Genomic DNA, 18,688 nt, shown 5'->3' with positions numbered 1-18,688 from the left:
TGACTTCCATGGGCATACAATGCTATCTTATTTATTATCTTCTCCCCTATTTCTGGGCATTTTGATTTTATCCAATTATTTTACTACTATAAACAACGCCACACATCTTTGGACTTACTTTTGATAATCTTTGATAATTTAGGATAAATTCCTACATCCAAAGAGGATCTATTATAAGGTTTTTGATTCACACTGCCAAACTGCCCTTCATATGTGTACATACCGACTAATTAGCGTCTTAGGGCCTGTTTCATTCCACCTGCGGTAACACTGGGATTTATCGTTTCAGTTGTGATTTTGACCACATCCACATTTTTAGAGGGTCCAGTGTTACTAGTTAAAGTAAAAGCCCACAATGTCAAAATCTACTTGCACCAAAGATGAAGTCTGTTAGTGTGGAATGGCACCCCCTCCAGTACTCCTGCCCGGAAAATCCCATGGACGGAGGAGCCTGGAAGGCTGCGGTCCATGGGGTCGATGAGGGTCGGACACGACTGAGCGACTTCACTTTCACTTTTCCCTTTCATGCATTGGAGAAGGAAATGGCAACCCACTCCAGTGTTCTTGCCTGGAGAATCCCAGGGACAGGGGAGTCTGGCGGGCTGCCGTCTATGGGGTCACACAGAGTCGGACACGACTGAAGTGACTTAGCAGCAGCAGCAGCGGTGTGCAGGAGGCGATCTAGAATTCTCGCTTGTACACAGAGAATTCTGATGGAGAATTTTGTAAATCCCCTGAAAGTAAACAGTCATCAGTCTGCTTGCCTTGACCTGAAGTTTTTTCAAGAGTGGGTCATTTGACTACAATTATCAATGGCATAATTAGAAGCAGAATGACTCAAAGAGAAAAAAGAAGAGTGGCTTGAGTCAAAACTTTCTTCCGGCGTGTCAGAGTAGGCACGATCATCAAATTACGCAGCTATCCAACTTTCGAAGAAATGCTCATTAAACTCCGTAGGTACGATTCCTAGACAAGTGTTACAGGCCTTCCCAATGATTAAGGGAAAAATGAACAAATGTATATAAATAATACGAGTGATCCACAGTAAAACCAGATTCATGAAATAATGAGGTGCTTTGTACTAAGTGAACACATTTAAAACAACCAAACAAAGAAACCATCTTTTCCATTCTGCTCACCCACACATTTCCAGGGCAAGGTAGGGGAGGGAAGGCAGGGAGGGCCAGGCCCAGCTCTCACCCAGCACAGAGGGGACCGCCTTGGGGTGCTCCAGCTTCCCGGGGCTGGCGTCGCTGGTCACGCGGCGTGTGCTGGTGCAGGACGGACTCATGCCGACACAGTCTGGGTAGTAGGCCGAGAGCAGGGGTGCGGCCACGCTGTCTTTCAGCAAAGGAGGTAAGATGAGCATGGAGTACCACCAGTGGTTGGGCACTTCCGACACTCTCTGCAAGGGGGAGAGCAAGACAGAGAGGGGCGATGGCAGACAAGAAATGGACTTGCAGGGCCCACCAAGGACAGAGGGTTCTTGCCATGTCACTCATCCTCATTCATCCCCAACCCTTCTCCTTTGCCTTCGCCCACTCCTCCGGCCTAGGCCAGAGTCCTACACGGGCAGATTCAGAAACCAAGACCCCTGAGGAGACCTGGAGAGAAGGTTTCTTAGGCCAAGTTCCTTCAGATCTCAGCAAAAGGTCTCTCTTTCCCCCAGCAAAAAACGCCAACACAAGTCTTTTTTTTTTTTTTTTTTTTGGCTGCGTCCTGTGGCATGAGGGACCCTAGTGCCTTGACCAGGAATCAAAAGCGTGCCCCCTGCGTTGGGAGTACAGAGCCTCAGCCATTGGACCACCAGGGATGTCCCAGCACCAGATAAGTCTTAATGGTGCCTCCACTGACTCTCCTGGAAGCCTAGGTTTGTTTAAGTCTGACACGAGGAACTTCCTTCTGTTCAGGAATCATTTATCACCTGGTCCTTCCCCCTTTTAGGATTCAAAGATAATGGAAACTGCAAAATTCAGCAAAAAAAAAATTCTCTGAAGTAGCAGTCAAATATTACTGCTTTTTGCCAGAGGTTACTATAAATTTTTTTCAGAGGGAAAAGTACATGACAATCAGCAAAATCAGATGCTCCATGTAGACTGAAGAAACTATTTTTGGTCTTAAAATATGTGATCATATTCAAGATTTTGAGTTAACATATGGAGTCGTTCGATCAAAGCAGCCTGGTGATGACAGCTGTGATAAAAATAAAATTTACCTGCTTCTTAAGCAACACTGCCGAAATCCTATACTAGGCAGACTTCGCTAAACATGATCTTGAATGTATGCTCCAGGAATTCTAGGAATCTAATAGAGGAGAATCCTGGGCTCAGGAACCCTCTGATGTTAGTTCTCCAGTCTCCAAGCAAATGCCACCTGCCATCAAGCTGTGGTTTGTCAATTAAAAATGCATTATTTGCCCTTCAGAGTCCAAATCTCAGGCAAGCATTTTCTCAGCTTACTACAAGCCCCAACATCCCTCATAAATTATTCCCAGCTGCTTCACCCAGTTTTTTTTCTTTTTTGATGCAGACCTTTTTTTTTAACTTATTAAATCTGCTACAATATTGCTTCTGTTATACACCTTTTGTTTTTTGCGGCCATGAGGCATGTGAGATCTCAGCTCTCCGACCAGGAATCGAAACCCCACCTCCTGCACTGGAAGGCAAAGTCTTAACCACTGGACCACCAGGAAAGCCCCTCACATGTTCATTTTACTTGCCTGGCCCCCTGATGGCTTTTCAGTTTGCAATCTTTGTCCTCAAGGCTTGTTTTAGTTTTGGCTACCCTTGACCAGCCTGGGCTGGACCAAAAAGAAGGAAAGTTCCATTTCATAAACCTGCCCCAGACTCTTTCTCAACTGAAGACAAAAATAAGTAACTGGCATATGAACATCCAGGGAGAACTCTTCGGAACTTTTTAAGGTTCTTATATCCCAAGAATATGGCCCCTGTCATAAAGTTCAGATTCCTTGAGAGCACAATGGTCTGAATAGTAGGGGAGATATTCATAAAGTAATTTTTAAACTGTATTTAAAGTCATTTTTTCCTTTCTTTCTATAATGTCATCTCGTTTACCCTGAATCCAGAAATTATTTGGGCCACTGCTTTACTGTAGAAATGCTTGAGGGTACAGCTATTTTTTTTTTTAATGTGGGTATATGTGTGTGTAAGCTATTTATTTATTCTTTTTAATATGTGTGTCTCATGCAGCCCTTTATGTAACAGAACAGACCTGCCACGTGTCATTTCGCCCTCTGCCTTAACATCAATCACATTCCCTGAGTTTCACACCTAGAAAAACTACAAACTAACAATCCTGAATCACTGTCATGCAGAATAACTCAGAAACCCATAATTAAAAAAAAAATCATCTTCTGAAATAGCCATAGGATCTGGCTTATGTGGCAAAATCAGTCAGCTCAGGGAGCAAAGTTTCCTAAGACAAGCGACACGTGGCCAGGCTTTGCCAGCTGCTGCCCCTTCCACATCTGGGCAGAGACGGGACAAAGCAGTTACAATGAGGTCAGAATAACACGAGAACCCTCTCACAGCTGAATCTAGGCCAAGACCATCAAATCATGGGCCTCTTGTTCGTTTCCTGGAACGATTCAAGTGGCGAGAAGGTCATAAAGTCCCCCTTGGAAAACAAGTATAACAAGTCTGATCCTTGTAGGAAGGCACGGTGTCAGTTTCTGCCTTTTTATTTCCTTTAAACATAAAGCGATAAAATTTGAGTGTTTTTTTTTTTTTTTCAAGTTGGGTGAGGATCACTCACAACACCATTCCTGCTAGCATTTTCATCACATAGTTATCACGGGAGATTAAAAAGCCTTTGATCAGCAACCAAATAAAGACACTCATAACACTGTTACTGTGTTTCACTTATCGCTGAAAGTGTAACGCTGGCTAATCTGAAACATGCAGAAATACTCACTAGATCCTCTGGGAGGGAACAATGGTCTGAGGTCTCAGGCTGCAAAACAAGACAAAAAATATTAATCAGGTTTAATTATAAAATACAGTCTTTTTTTTTTTTAAAGAGCCTTGATGTGGACCATTTTTAAAGTCTTTATTGAATGTGTTATCCTATTGCTTCTGGGTTTTTTGGCCCCAAGGCATGTGGGACGTTAGATCCCTGACCAGCGCTCGAATGTATACCCCCTGCATTGAAGGTGAAGTCTTAACCACTGGACCTCCTGGGAAGTCCCTAAAATACAGTCCTAAGTGTCAGTTTACCTTTAATAAGATATCTCTTTTCATCAATTAGACTGGAAAAGAGAAAGTGTGATAAAACACCCACATGAGTGAGGGTGCGAGGAAGACAGCTCCTCTTGCAACGATGTCCTCGGTGGCAACCTACAACAATGTGTAATAATTCTGGAGAAGAATCTGACAAAATATGAAACCTTTAAATGTGTGATAATTTGGCATTATCTTGTATAACTGAAGATGTACATACTGCGATTGGTTCCACATCCACAAATTCAGTCAGTCTTGGATTAAAAAATACTCAAAAAAATTGCAGAAAGTTCCAAAAAGTAAAATCTGAATTTTCCATGCACCAGCAACTATTTATATAGAATTTACATTATATGAAGTATTAAAAGTAACCTAAAGATGAACTAAAGTATATGAGAGGATGTGTGTAGGTTATATGCAATAGGATGCCATGTTATACAAAGGACTTCAGCATCTTCAGATTTTGATACCTGCAGGGTCCTGGAATCAAGCCCTGCAGATATGACTGCATTATGCCCAACAGTTCTAGTCTTGCTATATAGACATCTCAGAGACATTGTGGGCTCAGTTTGAGACCAACCATTGCAATAAAGCAAGCGTCACAATAAAAGTGACTCAAAAGAATTTTTTGGTTTCCCAGTGCATATAAAAGTTATGTTTACACTGAAAAGACGCTTACTCCTTGGAAGGAAAGTTATGACCAACCTAGATAGCATATTCAAAAGCAGAGACATTACTTTGCCAACAAAGGTCCGTCTAGTCAAGGCTATGGTTTTTCCTGTGGTCATGTATGGATGTGAGAGTTGGACTGTGAAGACGGCTGAGCACCGAAGAATTGATGTTTTTGAATTGTGGTGTTGGAGAAGACTCTTGAGAGTCCCTTGGACTGCAAGGAGATCCAACCAGTCCATTCTGAAGGACATCAGCCCTGGGATTTCTTTGGAGGGAATGATGCTGAAGCTGAAACTCCAGTACTTTGGCCACCTCATGCAAAGAGTTGACTCATTGGAAAAGACTCTGATGCTGGGAGGGATTGGGGGCAGGAGGAGAAGGGGACGACAGAGGATGAGATGGCTGGATGGCATCACTGACTCGATGGATGTGAGTCTGAGTGAACTCTGGGAGTTGGTGATGGAGAGGGAGGCCTGGCGTGCTGCGATTCATGGGGTCGCAAAGAGTCGGACACGACTGAGCGACTGAACTGAACTGATAGTCTATTAAGTGTGCAATAGCTTAAAAAAAGAAACCTGCACATACTTTAATTAAAAAATACCTCAGGGACTGCCATGATGGTCCAGTGGTTAAGAATCCGCCTGCCAGTGCAGGGGACGGGGGTTTGATCACTGGCCAGGGAAGATCCCACATGCCTTGGGGCAACTAAGCCAGTGTGCTAAAACTACAGAGTCCAAGTGCCCCAGAGTCCTTGTGCCAAAATGAGGATTCAGCACCGCCAAAAATAAATAAATACATAAAATAAAAATACTTTATTGCTAAAAATGCTAACCATCATCTGACAATGCAGAGTTGTCACAAAGCTTCAATTTGTAAAAATGCATATCTGTAAAGGGCAAAAAAGCGAAGTGCAATAGAACAAGGCATGCCTGTATTTTCTAGAGAGACGCTCGTCCACGTGCACCAAGAAAAGGATTAGAAAATTCCTGAAGGAGCATAGTTTGTAAGAGAGAAAAGCTAAGCACAAGCCAGAAGTCCATCAAGAGTAGAAGGCAGAAACAAACTGTACTACAGTCAAACAATGGCATAGCAACGAGAGGAAACTGCAACGCACATTAATTACAGTATGATGCACCTTCCAAATGTAACGGTGAGTTGAAAGAAGCCACACCCAAAAGCATGCATACTGTATTATGCCATTTACATAAAGTTCGAAAGGAAGCAACATCCACAGTGCTGTAAGTTGGAAGGGTAAGTAGGGACCTATAGCCATACCACCCTGAAAGCGCCTGTCCTCTCTGATCTCAGAAGCTAAGGAGGGTCGGCCTGGTTAGTATTTGGATGGGGGAGAAGAGGAAGTAAGTAGTTACTCTGGGCAGGGGAAAGGGATGGATTCTCTGAGTGAAAGGTGGTGCAAGGGTGCTTCTTCGAGGCTGGTCAATTTCTTAACTGTTCAATTCAGTTCAGTTGCTCAGTTGTATCTGACTCTTTGTGACCCCATGGACTGCAGCACGCCAGGCTTCCCTGTCCATCACCAACTCCTGGAGCTTGCTCAAACTCATGTCCATCGAGTTGGTGATGCCATCCAACCATCTCATCCTCTGTCATCCCCTTCTCCTCCTGCCTTCAATCTTTCCCAGCATCAGGGTCTTTTCCAGTGAGTCAGTTCTTCACATCAGGTGGCCAAAGTATTGGAAGCATCAGTCCTTGCAATGAATATTCAGGGTTGATTCTTCTCAGATTGACTGGTTTGATTTCCTTGCTGTCCAAGGAACTCTCAAGAGTCTTCTCAACACCACAGTTCAAAAGTATCAATCCTTTGGCGCTCAGCTTTCTTTACTGGGACCTGGCTAAATGTGGACTCTGAAAATTCACTGAGCTATGGCATTTTGACTTGTGCACTTTCTGTTTGTATATTTCAATTTAAAAAGTTACCTAAATAAACTGAAGACTGGCATACCATATGGTCTGGGAAATCTAGCCCTTGGAATATATTCCAGAGAAACTATGCACGTGTGCACTAGGAAAACTGGAACAGGAAATGGCAACCCACTCCAATATTCTTGATGGAAAATTCCATGGACAGAGGAGCCTGGTGGGCTACCATCCATGGGGTCACAAAGAGTTGGATACAACTGAGTGACTGAGCACAGCCCAGCACAGCACTAGGAGAGACATGAAAGAACATGACAGCCCCACACTAGAAACAACCCTCACACGCCTATGAACAAGAGAACAGACATGCTATGGTAGATTCACACAATGCAAAATTACACAGCAGGGACAATTAATGACTCAGAGCTGTAGGCATCAACATGGAGGCAACCAAAAAACCTCAGTGTTAAGGAAAAGAAGAAAGCTGCAGAAGAACGCAAACAACAGGGTACAACTTCCAACCGACATAAAATATGCAAAACTTCACATGTTATTTAGGGTTTCATACATATGTATCAACTCAAAAACAAAAAGCAGAGGAATAATAAATACGAAATTGGAAATACTGCTTGCTCTTGCAGGAGAGGCAGAGGAAGATAACCACTGAGGGGCACCCAGGGAGTTACAGAGGCATTGGTCACGCTCTGTTTCTAAAATTGGGGGTGGGGACACGGTGAGTGTTCAACTTCATTCTTTATCCCTTACACACAAATTATAAATCCTCTTGTGGGTCTAAGAATTATTTCAAATTAAAACAGCTTGATAGGACTTCCCTGGTGGCACAGAATATAAGAATCTGCCTGCCAATGCAGGGGACACAGGTTCCATCCCTGAGCTGGGATGATCCCATACGTCTCAGAGCAGCTAAGCCCGGACGCCACGGCTACTGAGTCAGAATTCTAGAGCTCACGAGCCACAACCACTAAGCCCGCAGGCTGGAGCCCGTTAGCCTAAGCCTGTGTCTGCAACAAGAGAAGCCACGGCAGCGCGAGGCCCTCGCACTGCAATGAAGAGTAGCCCCCACTCGCCACAACTACAGAAAGCCTGTGCACAGCAAGGAAGACCCAGGCCAGCCAAAAACAAAAATACATAAATAAAACTTGCACAGGCACCAAGCTATTCACTACAGCGCAGTCACTGACGATAAACATTTAGACGTCACCTAAATGCCCTTCGATCACGCCGAATTCATCATGATCTATCCATTCAGTGGACTATGTATTACACAGTCTTTCCAGGGAAAGAGATCTCTATGCACTGAGACAGAAGCATCTTCAAGATATATTAAATAACAAACAGTGAGCACCAAACAGTGTGGTTGTTTGCTACCATTCTTTTTAATGTTGTTTTACAAATAAACCTTTCCAGACTTTGTCCTTGACAGAAGACCAAGCTGAAAACCAAAGGGCCTCTGAGTCAATAAACACCATTTAAATAAATATTTCAAAAGTTGAGGCTAATAGATGGTAATCAATCAGAATGGAGCTAGAGGGTCTCAAGGGAGGATTTCCTGGGCAGAGGGGATTTAAAAGATATATCATGCTTAGAGGCTATGATCACTCTAAGCTATACTTCTTTAACCTTTAAAAAGTAGTTTAGATACTTGTTTCCAGCGCTTTAAAAAAAATGTGCCTACCATAAATACATAATGAGAGCATAAAGAAAGTTCTAGTAGAATAAATGAGTCAATAAGAGTTGTTATCTATTAGAGTGGGAATAAAAAGATGGTTTAAAGGGGACTTTCATTTTTCATTTACATATTATGCGTGTGCATGTACTTACATATGCACACATATGTTCAATTTACTTTTTTAAACTTGAGATTATATTCATGTAATGCTTATGTAAAATTTAAAACTATAGAAAACAGAACTCCTAAATATTCATACCATTTTTCTCACCAGTTTACTTTGCAAAATCATTCAAATATATTAATAATTATGAGTTACTTCAATAATATTTGGAATTTAAATCCCAGACTTTGAAAAACTTGATCATAAACTTTATAAAGCTTTTCAAATGTTTTCTCATTCATCTTTAAAGAAGAATTTGAACTAAGAAAATATTTTGCTGGTGATAACTGCATATCTATGAATATATTAATACTACAAACCACTGAATTATATACTTTAAGAGGGTGAATTCTGTGAATTAATTCAAAATTTTCAGAAAGGAAAAGCATCTTGCATCTGAGATTACAATTCCAAATATTCTTTAATGTACTGATAAAACAAGACACATTCTATAGATGAATGCTTTAACACTTTGAAGCAATTAGCACATTTTTAAATGCTAAGCAATTGTCAAATCTCCAAAGAGGCACAATATACCAATTAAGAAAAACTGCTAAAAGCCCAAACATATTATTGTTGTCATTCAGTCACGTCCAACTCTTTGCAACCCCATCAACTGCAGCATGCCAGGCTTCTCTGTCCTTCACTATCTCTGCATTTGCTCAAACTCCTGTCTATTGAGCCCAAACATATTCATCCTTTTCTCTTTCCTAACAGGATCCTAATTTCCATGCTGTTATGAAAGATTTCCCTCCAGTTATAAAATATAAAACATGCAACAGTTATGGAATATCTTCTTCCTTTGTCCCCACTGTTGTTCAGAGTAGCTGTGAGATCCCGTCCTGGCCAAAGAGCTATAAATAGAAATCTAGTGTTGGAACTTCCAGGAAAGCTCCTGGTTTCCCAGTAAAAGGAGGAGAGACTTGGCTTACTCCAGCCTTTCCCATCTTTTCTGCTTTGACCTTGGAATGATGGCTGACGGTGCAGTAATGATCTTGTGAGAGAGTTGGAAGCTAGAAGAATTCCCTGGGCAACTATACCAACTCTGGACTGCCTGCTTCTAAACTGTTTATAAATGAGAGAAAAATAAAAGGCTTAATCGGTTAAGCTATTGTAATGGAGGTTCTCTTTATACATGGGACAGTACCATCCTGATACAATGATCTATACGATAAAGGAAAAATATACGCCATTACTACCGACTGACCCATCAATTAATTTAAACAGAAAACTAACCCATCAATTAATTTAAACAGAAAACCAAAGACAGCATACCTTAACAGCAGTATTTGGTTTCATCCCACATCGGTAGGTCTTTGCTATCTGGGGAGTCAGCTGGATCTCCTTGGTAAGCTGCCTCCATTTCCTACACTCAGGTTTTGTACATTGAACCTAGATGGAGAGTAAGAAGTCAAGGTCAGTGAGTCAGCACCTCTTGAGTGGGCATTTCTTCCATCTCTTCCTTTGCCATCTCCTCCACATGATCTGGATTAACAAGCATTCAGCATCAAATGCATGAGGTTAAGTGAAAGAAGCCAAATGTAAAAGGTCACACACTGCCTGACTCCTTTATATAAAGCATCCAAAATGGTAAATTCAGAAAGGAAGAAAGCAGATCAGCGGTTGCCAGGGGGTAGAGGTAGGGAGGAATGGGAGGTAACGGCTGAGTGGGCACAGGTCTCCTTTGTGGATGATGAAATGTTCTGGAACTGGATATTGGTGGTGATTGGACCACACTGTGAATGTACTGAATGCTGAGTTGTACATTTTAAAAGGGTTAATTAAAAAAAACTTTTTAAAATGTATTCTTTAATTGGAGGGTAATTGCTTTACAATGTATTGGTTTCTGCAGCACAACAATGCGAATCAGTCATAAGTGTGTGTGTGTGTTCTTTCCTCTTGAGTTTCCCTTGTGAATATTTTGTGAATTTAAAGTTATGTAAATCTCACTTCAATTAAGAAAAATTTTAAGGTATGCAGAGAAAAGCTCAAATTACCTGTAACATTAAATAAATTAGCAAATAATTTATTGAATGATGGTATATTTATATTATATATACAATCACTAAAGTGTGTTTTCAAAGAATGGCTAAATAGAAAAAAATAAAGTTAAATTAATTAAAAAAAAAACCTAAAAGCTACTAAAAACTTACATGCAAAGTATGATTCTAAACCTAATTAGGATTTGCATACTAAGTGTGAAATTGTGTTTAAATAAACACAGAAAAACATGAACAAAGAAGTGAGATATGGACCAGACTTAGCACTGGCTATCACCAGCTGGTAATGAGTCTTTAGTTTCTTCTTTATGCTGCAGGTCAAGTGAGGTGATTTTTCCACAAAAATAAAAAAAGTGATTTGCTTTCATAGTTACAGAAAGAATAAATGTAATTAAAGAAAACTTCCCATTGGAATTTTCATCCATTCCTCTTGCATTTGGAGCTATAAATGCGTTTGCTGTTTAGTTGCTCAGTTGTGTCCAACTCTTTGCTACCCCGTGGACTGCAGCCTGCCAGGCTCCTCTGTCCATGAGATCACCCAGACAAGAACGACTGGAGTGGGTTGTCATCTCCTTCTCCAGGGGATCTTCCTGACCCACGGATCAAATTCCCATTTCCTGCTTGGCAGGTGGATTCTTTACCCTGGAGCTACCAGGGAAGCGCTATAAATGCTTCACAAAATCATACAGTTTTATCTTTTTTACCCAGTAGGGGAGCTGCTGGTCTGCCATGAAAGCTTTGGGACTAGGCTCAGTTTTTCCATTGCTTGTCCATATTTTTTTCCATGTAGTATATTTGTCATATCCATCCTTATGGCTGAAAAACAATAAAAATAAATATATCAAACAATAAGCTATTCAGGTTTTCAAAACAGGAGGCAGATAGAAATCTTATGTGAAGGACTTAACTAGCCATATTATAAGGGGGGAGGAGTAAGTTATCATAGCACGCATAAAACAGGTTGCATTTTTAGTATCTAAAACTATCAAGAAGGGATGGTCTGTCCAGCACCCTCTAGCTGTCAGCATCCCCCACAAAATCTTTTCATTCCTGCCCCTTTGCACTGGCATAGAAGAGCAAAGCAGCTCCTAAATTTTTCAGAATTTGTGAACTACAGAGAATAACTGTCTCATGGCAGATACTTTCTGAGCTCTGAGTGTGCACACGCAAGCATACACACATGCAAACTACAGCATCAAAGTTCTGGCACACCTGTAGTCAGCTCAGGTATGGATGAAACAGTGAAATAATTCAGTAACCCGGGGAGGGGGGTGCTCAGACTTAACTATCTGACCCCCACCACCGCCCACTGCCCAAGCCACCATCCCTTCCACCCCAAACACTTCCAACAGTCATCAGAACAAACCTTCTGTAGTAATGGTCGAAGCATTCATTACAGAAATGCTCCCCACAGGAGAGGTGATACCATCGGGATGTGTAGCCATTTTTGGCACATCTGAAAATAGCAAAAACAGATAGCTTTGGTAACGAATAAACACATCTCACTTTTTTGGTTAACATTTATCAAACACCTCCTATGAGCCCATCTTGCCTTACCTTCACTTAGAATCCTAATGACTGGATATTACAAGAGAAGAAATGAAACGGGTGACTGACAGAGAACAATGCATGGGGAGGACACAGGGATCAGCGGTACCCAGCTGCCTGCTCATCAAAAGGCCCTGGGACTTAGTTTTATCAGGACTCCATGGAGTGATGATACAGTTTTAGGACGTGAAAGAAGGGACGGCAGCAGGCTTGCCACATGTGTGTGGAGGAGGGAAGTGTGGTCTCTAGTAGCAACATCTGGCCAGTTGGGATCGGACCATCCCGTGGGCAATCTGGCAAATAAAACCTGCCACCCAGCCAATAATGTAGCAAAAGAATGAATTATAAAGCCACTATGAACACTAACACCACCACTTCTTTGTGATTTAAAAAAAAAAGAATTTGTTTTCCACGTTTCATTGAATCTTAACTGAAGATTTTTTCCGGTGGAAGTAAAAGGTCATGCTTGGATCATCCCAACAAAAATGGCAAGAGTGCAGTTAGCTATGTAGTTTGAATGAGCCCTGTGTGTATCTTTGGAGGCGGAGGTGTGCTGTAAGAGGGAGAAAAGCAGCCCAGAGAAATAAGCAAACACTGATCTCTGTAGGAAGCTCAAGGTTCTCGCTACTCCCCCCTTACCTCTTACCCCATCTCATCCTCAAACTATCCCCCATTCCCAACCTCCAGAGGTACAACTATGGGGGATGCAATGTGAGCACAGGGGGTTGGTCACTGTGCAGAGCTGATACAGGCTAGTCTAACGGGGGAGTGAGCAGTGGGGTATGATGTGTACAAAATGTACCAGCAATGTCTCTACTGCAGGATAGCAGTATCTCTATGAATCTTTAGGAAGACTATCTTTGAGGATGAATGTGCTCATTGGCAGGAAGGTGAGGCCAAGACACGCCGTCTAAACAGACCTTTCAGAAGTACTTGCAAAGCACACAGGACATGTGGCTGTACAGCCTGCTTTTTCACATTTCCGGTACTTCTTCTCCGACCCACCATCTTCATCCTCATCCGTCGTCTCCGTGGCCTTTTTCTTTGCCTGAGAAAGAACCAGCTGAGGTTAAGATCAACACTGGCGTGGCCCAGGGTGGAGGTGGTGGGAGGTTTACTCCTGAAATCACTTCCAGGTTAGAAGTTCTAAGTGTGAAGATCAACAGCATTCTGGCAGTGGGGTAGGGGCTGACGGTAACAGCAATTTCCTTGAGACTGCATTGTGCAAACAATTCACTAATCTGCTAGAAATCTGGAACCAGCACTTCGAAAACAGGTCTCTGAGTAGAGACGGAAAATGCATACTAGCTTCCTTTAGGAAAAAGCTGTTTCAACTCTACTTCAATATTGATTATCTAACCCAGATAGTCTAACCAATAAAAAATTAAAAAGAAATTTTTTTAGGCTGTATCATAGAAAATGAAAGCCACTTTCAAATTAAGATTGTTCTCTTTGCTTAGAGAAGTTCTATCCTCTCAGTATTGTAGATTTTAAAACTACAATAAAAATCTGTAGACAAATTCTAGAGAAAGAATTACATCATTCAATATTTTCCTTAAAAAAAAAAAAAATGGCCCTACAAGAAAGATGGCAGCAAGTAAGCTATCAACAGCACCCAATTAACTATTACAAGCTGAGGTCCAAATTCCTATGAATGACATCAAGCCAAGCATGATCTAGCCCCAGCTCACATCCTGGAGGCAACCACACAGCTGAACCACCCTGTGCTGTTTCACAGCAATGCCTTTATCTCTGCCAGATAAGCTTTTTCCCCTACATTCTACCACTTAATCACGCTGAAGTCCCAAGATGAATTTTTCCACTAGACTACAAGTTCCTTGAGGGCTGGAATTCTACTCTTTTCATCTCTAATTCTTCAGAACCAATCACAATAAGTCTGTTGGCTCAAAACAGGGTCAATGAATGAACAAATAAGCGATACCTGCCTACCGGAACTCCTCAAAGGAAGGCTATCTGGAGAATGATCAAAAGATGCTTTTTTCTTCGTTCTCCCCCGTGAGCTCGCCATTGTATCAGAAAATCTGTCAAAAAGCACAAAACAAAACAGAAAACAAAACAGAAAACATTAAATAAGAGCATCTGCTAATACTTTCAACACTCTGGAGTCAAGTTATTAGGTAGTTTTGGTGGTAAGAGTACATGCCCTACAGTTAGATGGCCTGAATGTAAAACCACTGCTTTCAAGTTATTTAAGCTAAGACTAAGCCTCAGTGTTCTCACACAGAGTCGAACACGACTGAAGCGACGCAGCAGCAGGAGCAGTGTGTACCCTAGTAATGGTGTGAGGATTAAGTAAAATAATTAATTGAAAGCACCAGGCCTAGTATAAGTACTCAATAAATGTTACCCATTAGTAGTATATACATTTTACATATATAGAAATGAATGATCTATAAACAAGACACTACTGTTTATAAAATTCAATGAGTAAAAATATTTTTGTTTATGTTCCTCTCTTTCTCACTATGTCTTAGTTCCCAAATTTTGATCTATTTTACTTTAAAAAGTATACAGGCTTCCCTCGTAGCTCAGTTGGTAAAGAATCTGCCTGCAATGCAAGAGACCTTGGTTTGATTCCTGGGTTGGGAAGATCCCCTGGAAAAGGAAATGGCAACCCACTCCAGTATTCTTGCCTGGAAAGTCCCATGGAAAGAGGACCCTATAGACAGGCTACAGTCCATGGGGTGGCAAGAGCTGGACACGACTTAGTGACGATACCACCACCCACGACCATACTTTAAAAAGAAAAAGCATTCATTCCTTCTCAGTAAAACCCAACAAATAAATCTCAGGCACACTATCTGGTCACTACTGAATATAGGAATCTGGATTAGACAGTCACTGGACAAACTGAGTTCTCAAACTAGTTTAATCACAGCACAGTTAAAACATTAAGAATCAAAAGTCTATGCAAAAAAAATGATGCATAAATCCATGAATGATTGACTTGTCATACTACCATTTTTTTCAATTAACTTAAATAAGAAATGAAAAATGCTTAGCGTAACTAAGTACTCGCTAGTATATGGATCCTACAGTTATCAGACATCTCCTTCCCTGATCCATATTTACTTCACACACATACTCACAACAGCATGAGAAATAAATAGGACATACTACAGATAAGGAATTGAAAGTGGAATTTGAAAGTGGAGAAGTGTTGTTAAGATACAAATCCCACATATATGATCTTAATCTTAGGGAAAAGCTTTGAAGGGCTTGTAATCCTATTGCTTCACTATAAACTGTGATCTTACTATTTACACCTGGGCTTCCCTGGTGGCTGAGAAGTTAAAGTGTCTGCCTGCAATGAGGGAGACCTGGGTTCAATCCCTGGATCTCGAAGATCCCCTGGAGAAGGAAATGGCAACCCACTCCAGTACTCTTGCCTGGAGAATCCCATGGATTCTGGTAGGCTACAGTCCACAGGGTCGCAAAGAGTCGGACACGACTGAGTGACTTCACTTTCACTATTTACATTAACATTTGTAAGTTATGGATTTATGAACATCACATGTAAAAACTTTCAATCTGCCATCTACATCAACTTTGAGAAATCTTGACACCAACGTTATAGATGGTTTTTCTTTGACTCAGTCTTCACTTTCTCAAAATCATGTTAATATAGGAACAAATATACTGTATACATATTCTGAAATGCATTACAGCTCTTAGCCATTTAAAAAATTGCCATTAGTCCTACAGGACTCATTATGTAGCTGGATAAAGCACTGCTGCTGCTGCTGCTACTAAGTCGCTTCAGTCGTGTCCGACTCTGTGCGACCCCATAGACGGCAGAGCACCAGGCTCCCCTGTCCCTGGGATTCTCCAGGCAAGAACACTGGAGTGGGTTGCCATTTCCTTCTCTAATGCGTGAAAGTGAAAAGTGAAAGTGAAGTCGCTCAGTTGTGTCCGACTCTTAGCGACTCCATGGACTGCAGCCTACTAGGCTCCTCCGCCCATTGGATTTTTCAGGCAAGAGTACTGGAGTGGGTGCCATTGCCTTCTCAGGGATAAAGCACTAGGTGGTTTTAAAAAGTACTACTGTCTACCTTAATTCTTATACCCTAAGAAGGGCTTTTGGCTCACATTTTCAAAATAATTTACAATCTCTTTACATAAAACTTATAACCTACATTATTCATAAAATGAACCACGAATAAAGCATATGTAAACATGTACACTGTATATGTTAAGTATTGCAGCAAAAATATTTGAGCCTAATGTGCAGTTTAGAAATGCAAATAAAAGCAGTTTAAGCAACATTTGGCCATGTTACCTGGGAATGCAAGCACTCTCAAAAGAAAGCATAATTTCTGGAAATTTCATCAAACATTTTAACTTAACTGTATACTGAAAAACATATTTTTGATTGCAAAAGAATGATGTAATCCAAGAAATGGTTAAGAGGAAATGAAAACATTAGCTATGAAAGCCGTTAAGAAATCTGTGTGGTCTGGGATAAGTATGATTGAAGATTTTCAGAGTAGTACATTTTCACCTTTAATTATACAATTAACAGTTATGTACCTTCATTCTTTTTTGACACTGTAATTTCTTTATTTTCACTGTTGCTGGGTTCTTGGGGCCTCAAATGGAGGAAAAAATTTTAAATTGGAAGGACAACAGTTACTTATGCTTTTAAATATAATCTTAGAAATACTGACCAAGTGTTAGTAAAACAAATTAGTATACTGTAAGTGCTTTCCCACCTGGTTCTTCAAATTAATAAACACACCTAACTTTAAATATAATCAATTTGTTTCAGGTTCAGTATGACCTTATAAGCATAGTTCTTCCTAATTTTAAATTCGTAGCTTTGGTTTTCTCTTAATATGACAAAAGAAAGGAAAAAATGGTTGTGGAGGGTACCTAAATATGTGTGAATATATCAATGTCTAGATTTCTCGTTTAGTAAGTTCCAAGATTTTTTCAGAAGTAACTTATTCAAAAAACTGAAGGAAAAAAAACCCACACAGAATCCATAAAAATATGAATTAAAGAACTCCAGGTTGAAATAAAAATGTATAGCGGCATTAACATAATTTCTCCAAACTGGACAAACTACTAGAAACTTCTCCAGAGACAACAGGGGCAAAAATTCCCCTTCGGGCCACTTAAAACTGCATCCACAAGAATCAACTTTCAGACATATGGATCCAGTGCAATTGCCCGAATGCTTTGTTGACGGCTTTCTCTGCACGGAGGATAATTAATTATTGATGGTCATTTTCTCCCATACGTCCTGAAGAAAACCTTCCCTCCCACTCACCTTTCTTCCACTAAAGTCGGTTTAAAAAAAAAAAAAAACCACCAACCAATCAAAGTGTAAAAGCCTTGAGCTGTGTGTGCACAAGTGGAGTGACCGATCCTCCAAACGCTTGCACGCTCTCCGGAGGGAAGGCCTGGCCTCCATCTGGCTAGGTTCCAGGTCACAGAACCCCCATTTCGCTACAGCTGGGCCTGTCTCTTCCTTCCTCTTTCACCTGCCAGCTGCTGGGCTGTTGACTAACAGCTACCGAAATCGGGCCGCCCCCTCGGGGTCCCGGGTCCCGGAGGAATCACCCCAGCAACCTGGCAATGCCGATCGCGTCTTAACGCGTGGTCCCTGCTCTGCAGTCCAGCTAACAGCACCTGCGAGGCCGTACCGGCTTCTCGCCGCCACGCTCTCAAAGCTGGGAGGCAAGCGACAGAGTTCCAGCCCCCGGACGGTGGGTGCCCCCTTCCTCGCAGCAGCCTTTCCCCGGTGACAGGGCTCTGTCAGCCCCCAGGAGGGAGCCCCCAAAGGCTCCCTGTGCCAGCGGCAGCCGCCTCGCTTTCCGAAAAGCTCTCTCGACTCCTCCGAAGTCGGAGAAGCCGCAGCCTCCCCAGGCTCACCTTTGCGCTGGAGGCGTGCAAGGAGGCGTGGGGAGACGGCACCCCTGTACAGAAAGCAAACATTGTGGGGAGGTGGATTAACCAGCAACACCGCGAGGAATCCGGGAAGCCGGTCGCTCCAACACCCCAGGCCAGGAATCCACCCCTCCCGCCCATTCCTCGGGCTGGGACCCTCCCCCGCACCCCTCGCCCCTTTCCAACCCGGGGACGGAGGTAGAGCCCCAAGGGACCAGTCCACCTCGCACCCGGGCGAAGAGCGCGGCTCAGGGGCAGGAGAGCTTGCACCCCGGCCAGGCTGCTTTGTGCAGAGCTGTCACCAGAAATCCGCCGCCGCCCCCACGCCCGCCCCCGGAGCCGCGCGTCCCCCCCGCCCCCCCACCTCGGAGCGCAGGCGAGACCGAGCGCGCCGCCCCGGGCTGCGGGCGCCTCTCCGGAGCCGCGCACCTCGCGCACAGGACAGCAGGATCCGCGCCGCGAGCCGCAGCCTCAACTCGGCCGCCGCCGCCGCCGCCGCCGCTTCCGCCCCTGTCACGACGTGACCCGTGGTGGGAGGAGCCGGCAGGACCGGGGAGGAGTCGGGTCCCCGCCTTCGCCTCTGCCGCGC

At 42.6% G+C, this 18,688-nt stretch overlaps 1 protein-coding gene across 3 annotated transcripts in view; it reads right to left on the bottom strand.

The window, feature by feature from the left end:
* The window catches only part of KDM1B (lysine demethylase 1B), a 42,135-nt gene extending 23,508 nt beyond the window's left edge, over positions 1 to 18,627 (bottom strand). Inside the window, exons 1-9 of one of the 3 annotated variants that reach the window (XM_070360727.1) lie at positions 18,464 to 18,598; positions 18,085 to 18,128; positions 14,129 to 14,228; positions 13,107 to 13,234; positions 12,005 to 12,094; positions 11,343 to 11,454; positions 9,914 to 10,030; positions 3,934 to 3,972; positions 1,201 to 1,405 (exon numbers count right to left, since the gene is read on the bottom strand). In XM_070360727.1, the coding sequence (XP_070216828.1) occupies positions 1,201 to 1,405; positions 3,934 to 3,972; positions 9,914 to 10,030; positions 11,343 to 11,454; positions 12,005 to 12,094; positions 13,107 to 13,234; positions 14,129 to 14,215 (778 nt within the window). In that variant the 5' untranslated portion in view covers positions 14,216 to 14,228; positions 18,085 to 18,128; positions 18,464 to 18,598. Of the gene's footprint in view, positions 1 to 1,200; positions 1,406 to 3,933; positions 3,973 to 9,913; positions 10,031 to 11,342; positions 11,455 to 12,004; positions 12,095 to 13,106; positions 13,235 to 14,128; positions 14,229 to 18,084; positions 18,129 to 18,463 lie in introns of all 3 variants that reach the window. The other 2 variants (XM_070360728.1, XM_070360726.1) reach the window with 2 other exon arrangements.
* Positions 18,628 to 18,688: the final 61 nt, after the last annotated feature.

This window comes from Bos mutus, chromosome 23 (assembly GCF_027580195.1).
Source record: "Bos mutus isolate GX-2022 chromosome 23, NWIPB_WYAK_1.1, whole genome shotgun sequence".
In the NCBI taxonomy this organism is placed as follows: Eukaryota; Metazoa; Chordata; class Mammalia; order Artiodactyla; family Bovidae; genus Bos; species Bos mutus.
This window is presented reverse-complemented; position numbering and strand designations above follow the sequence as displayed.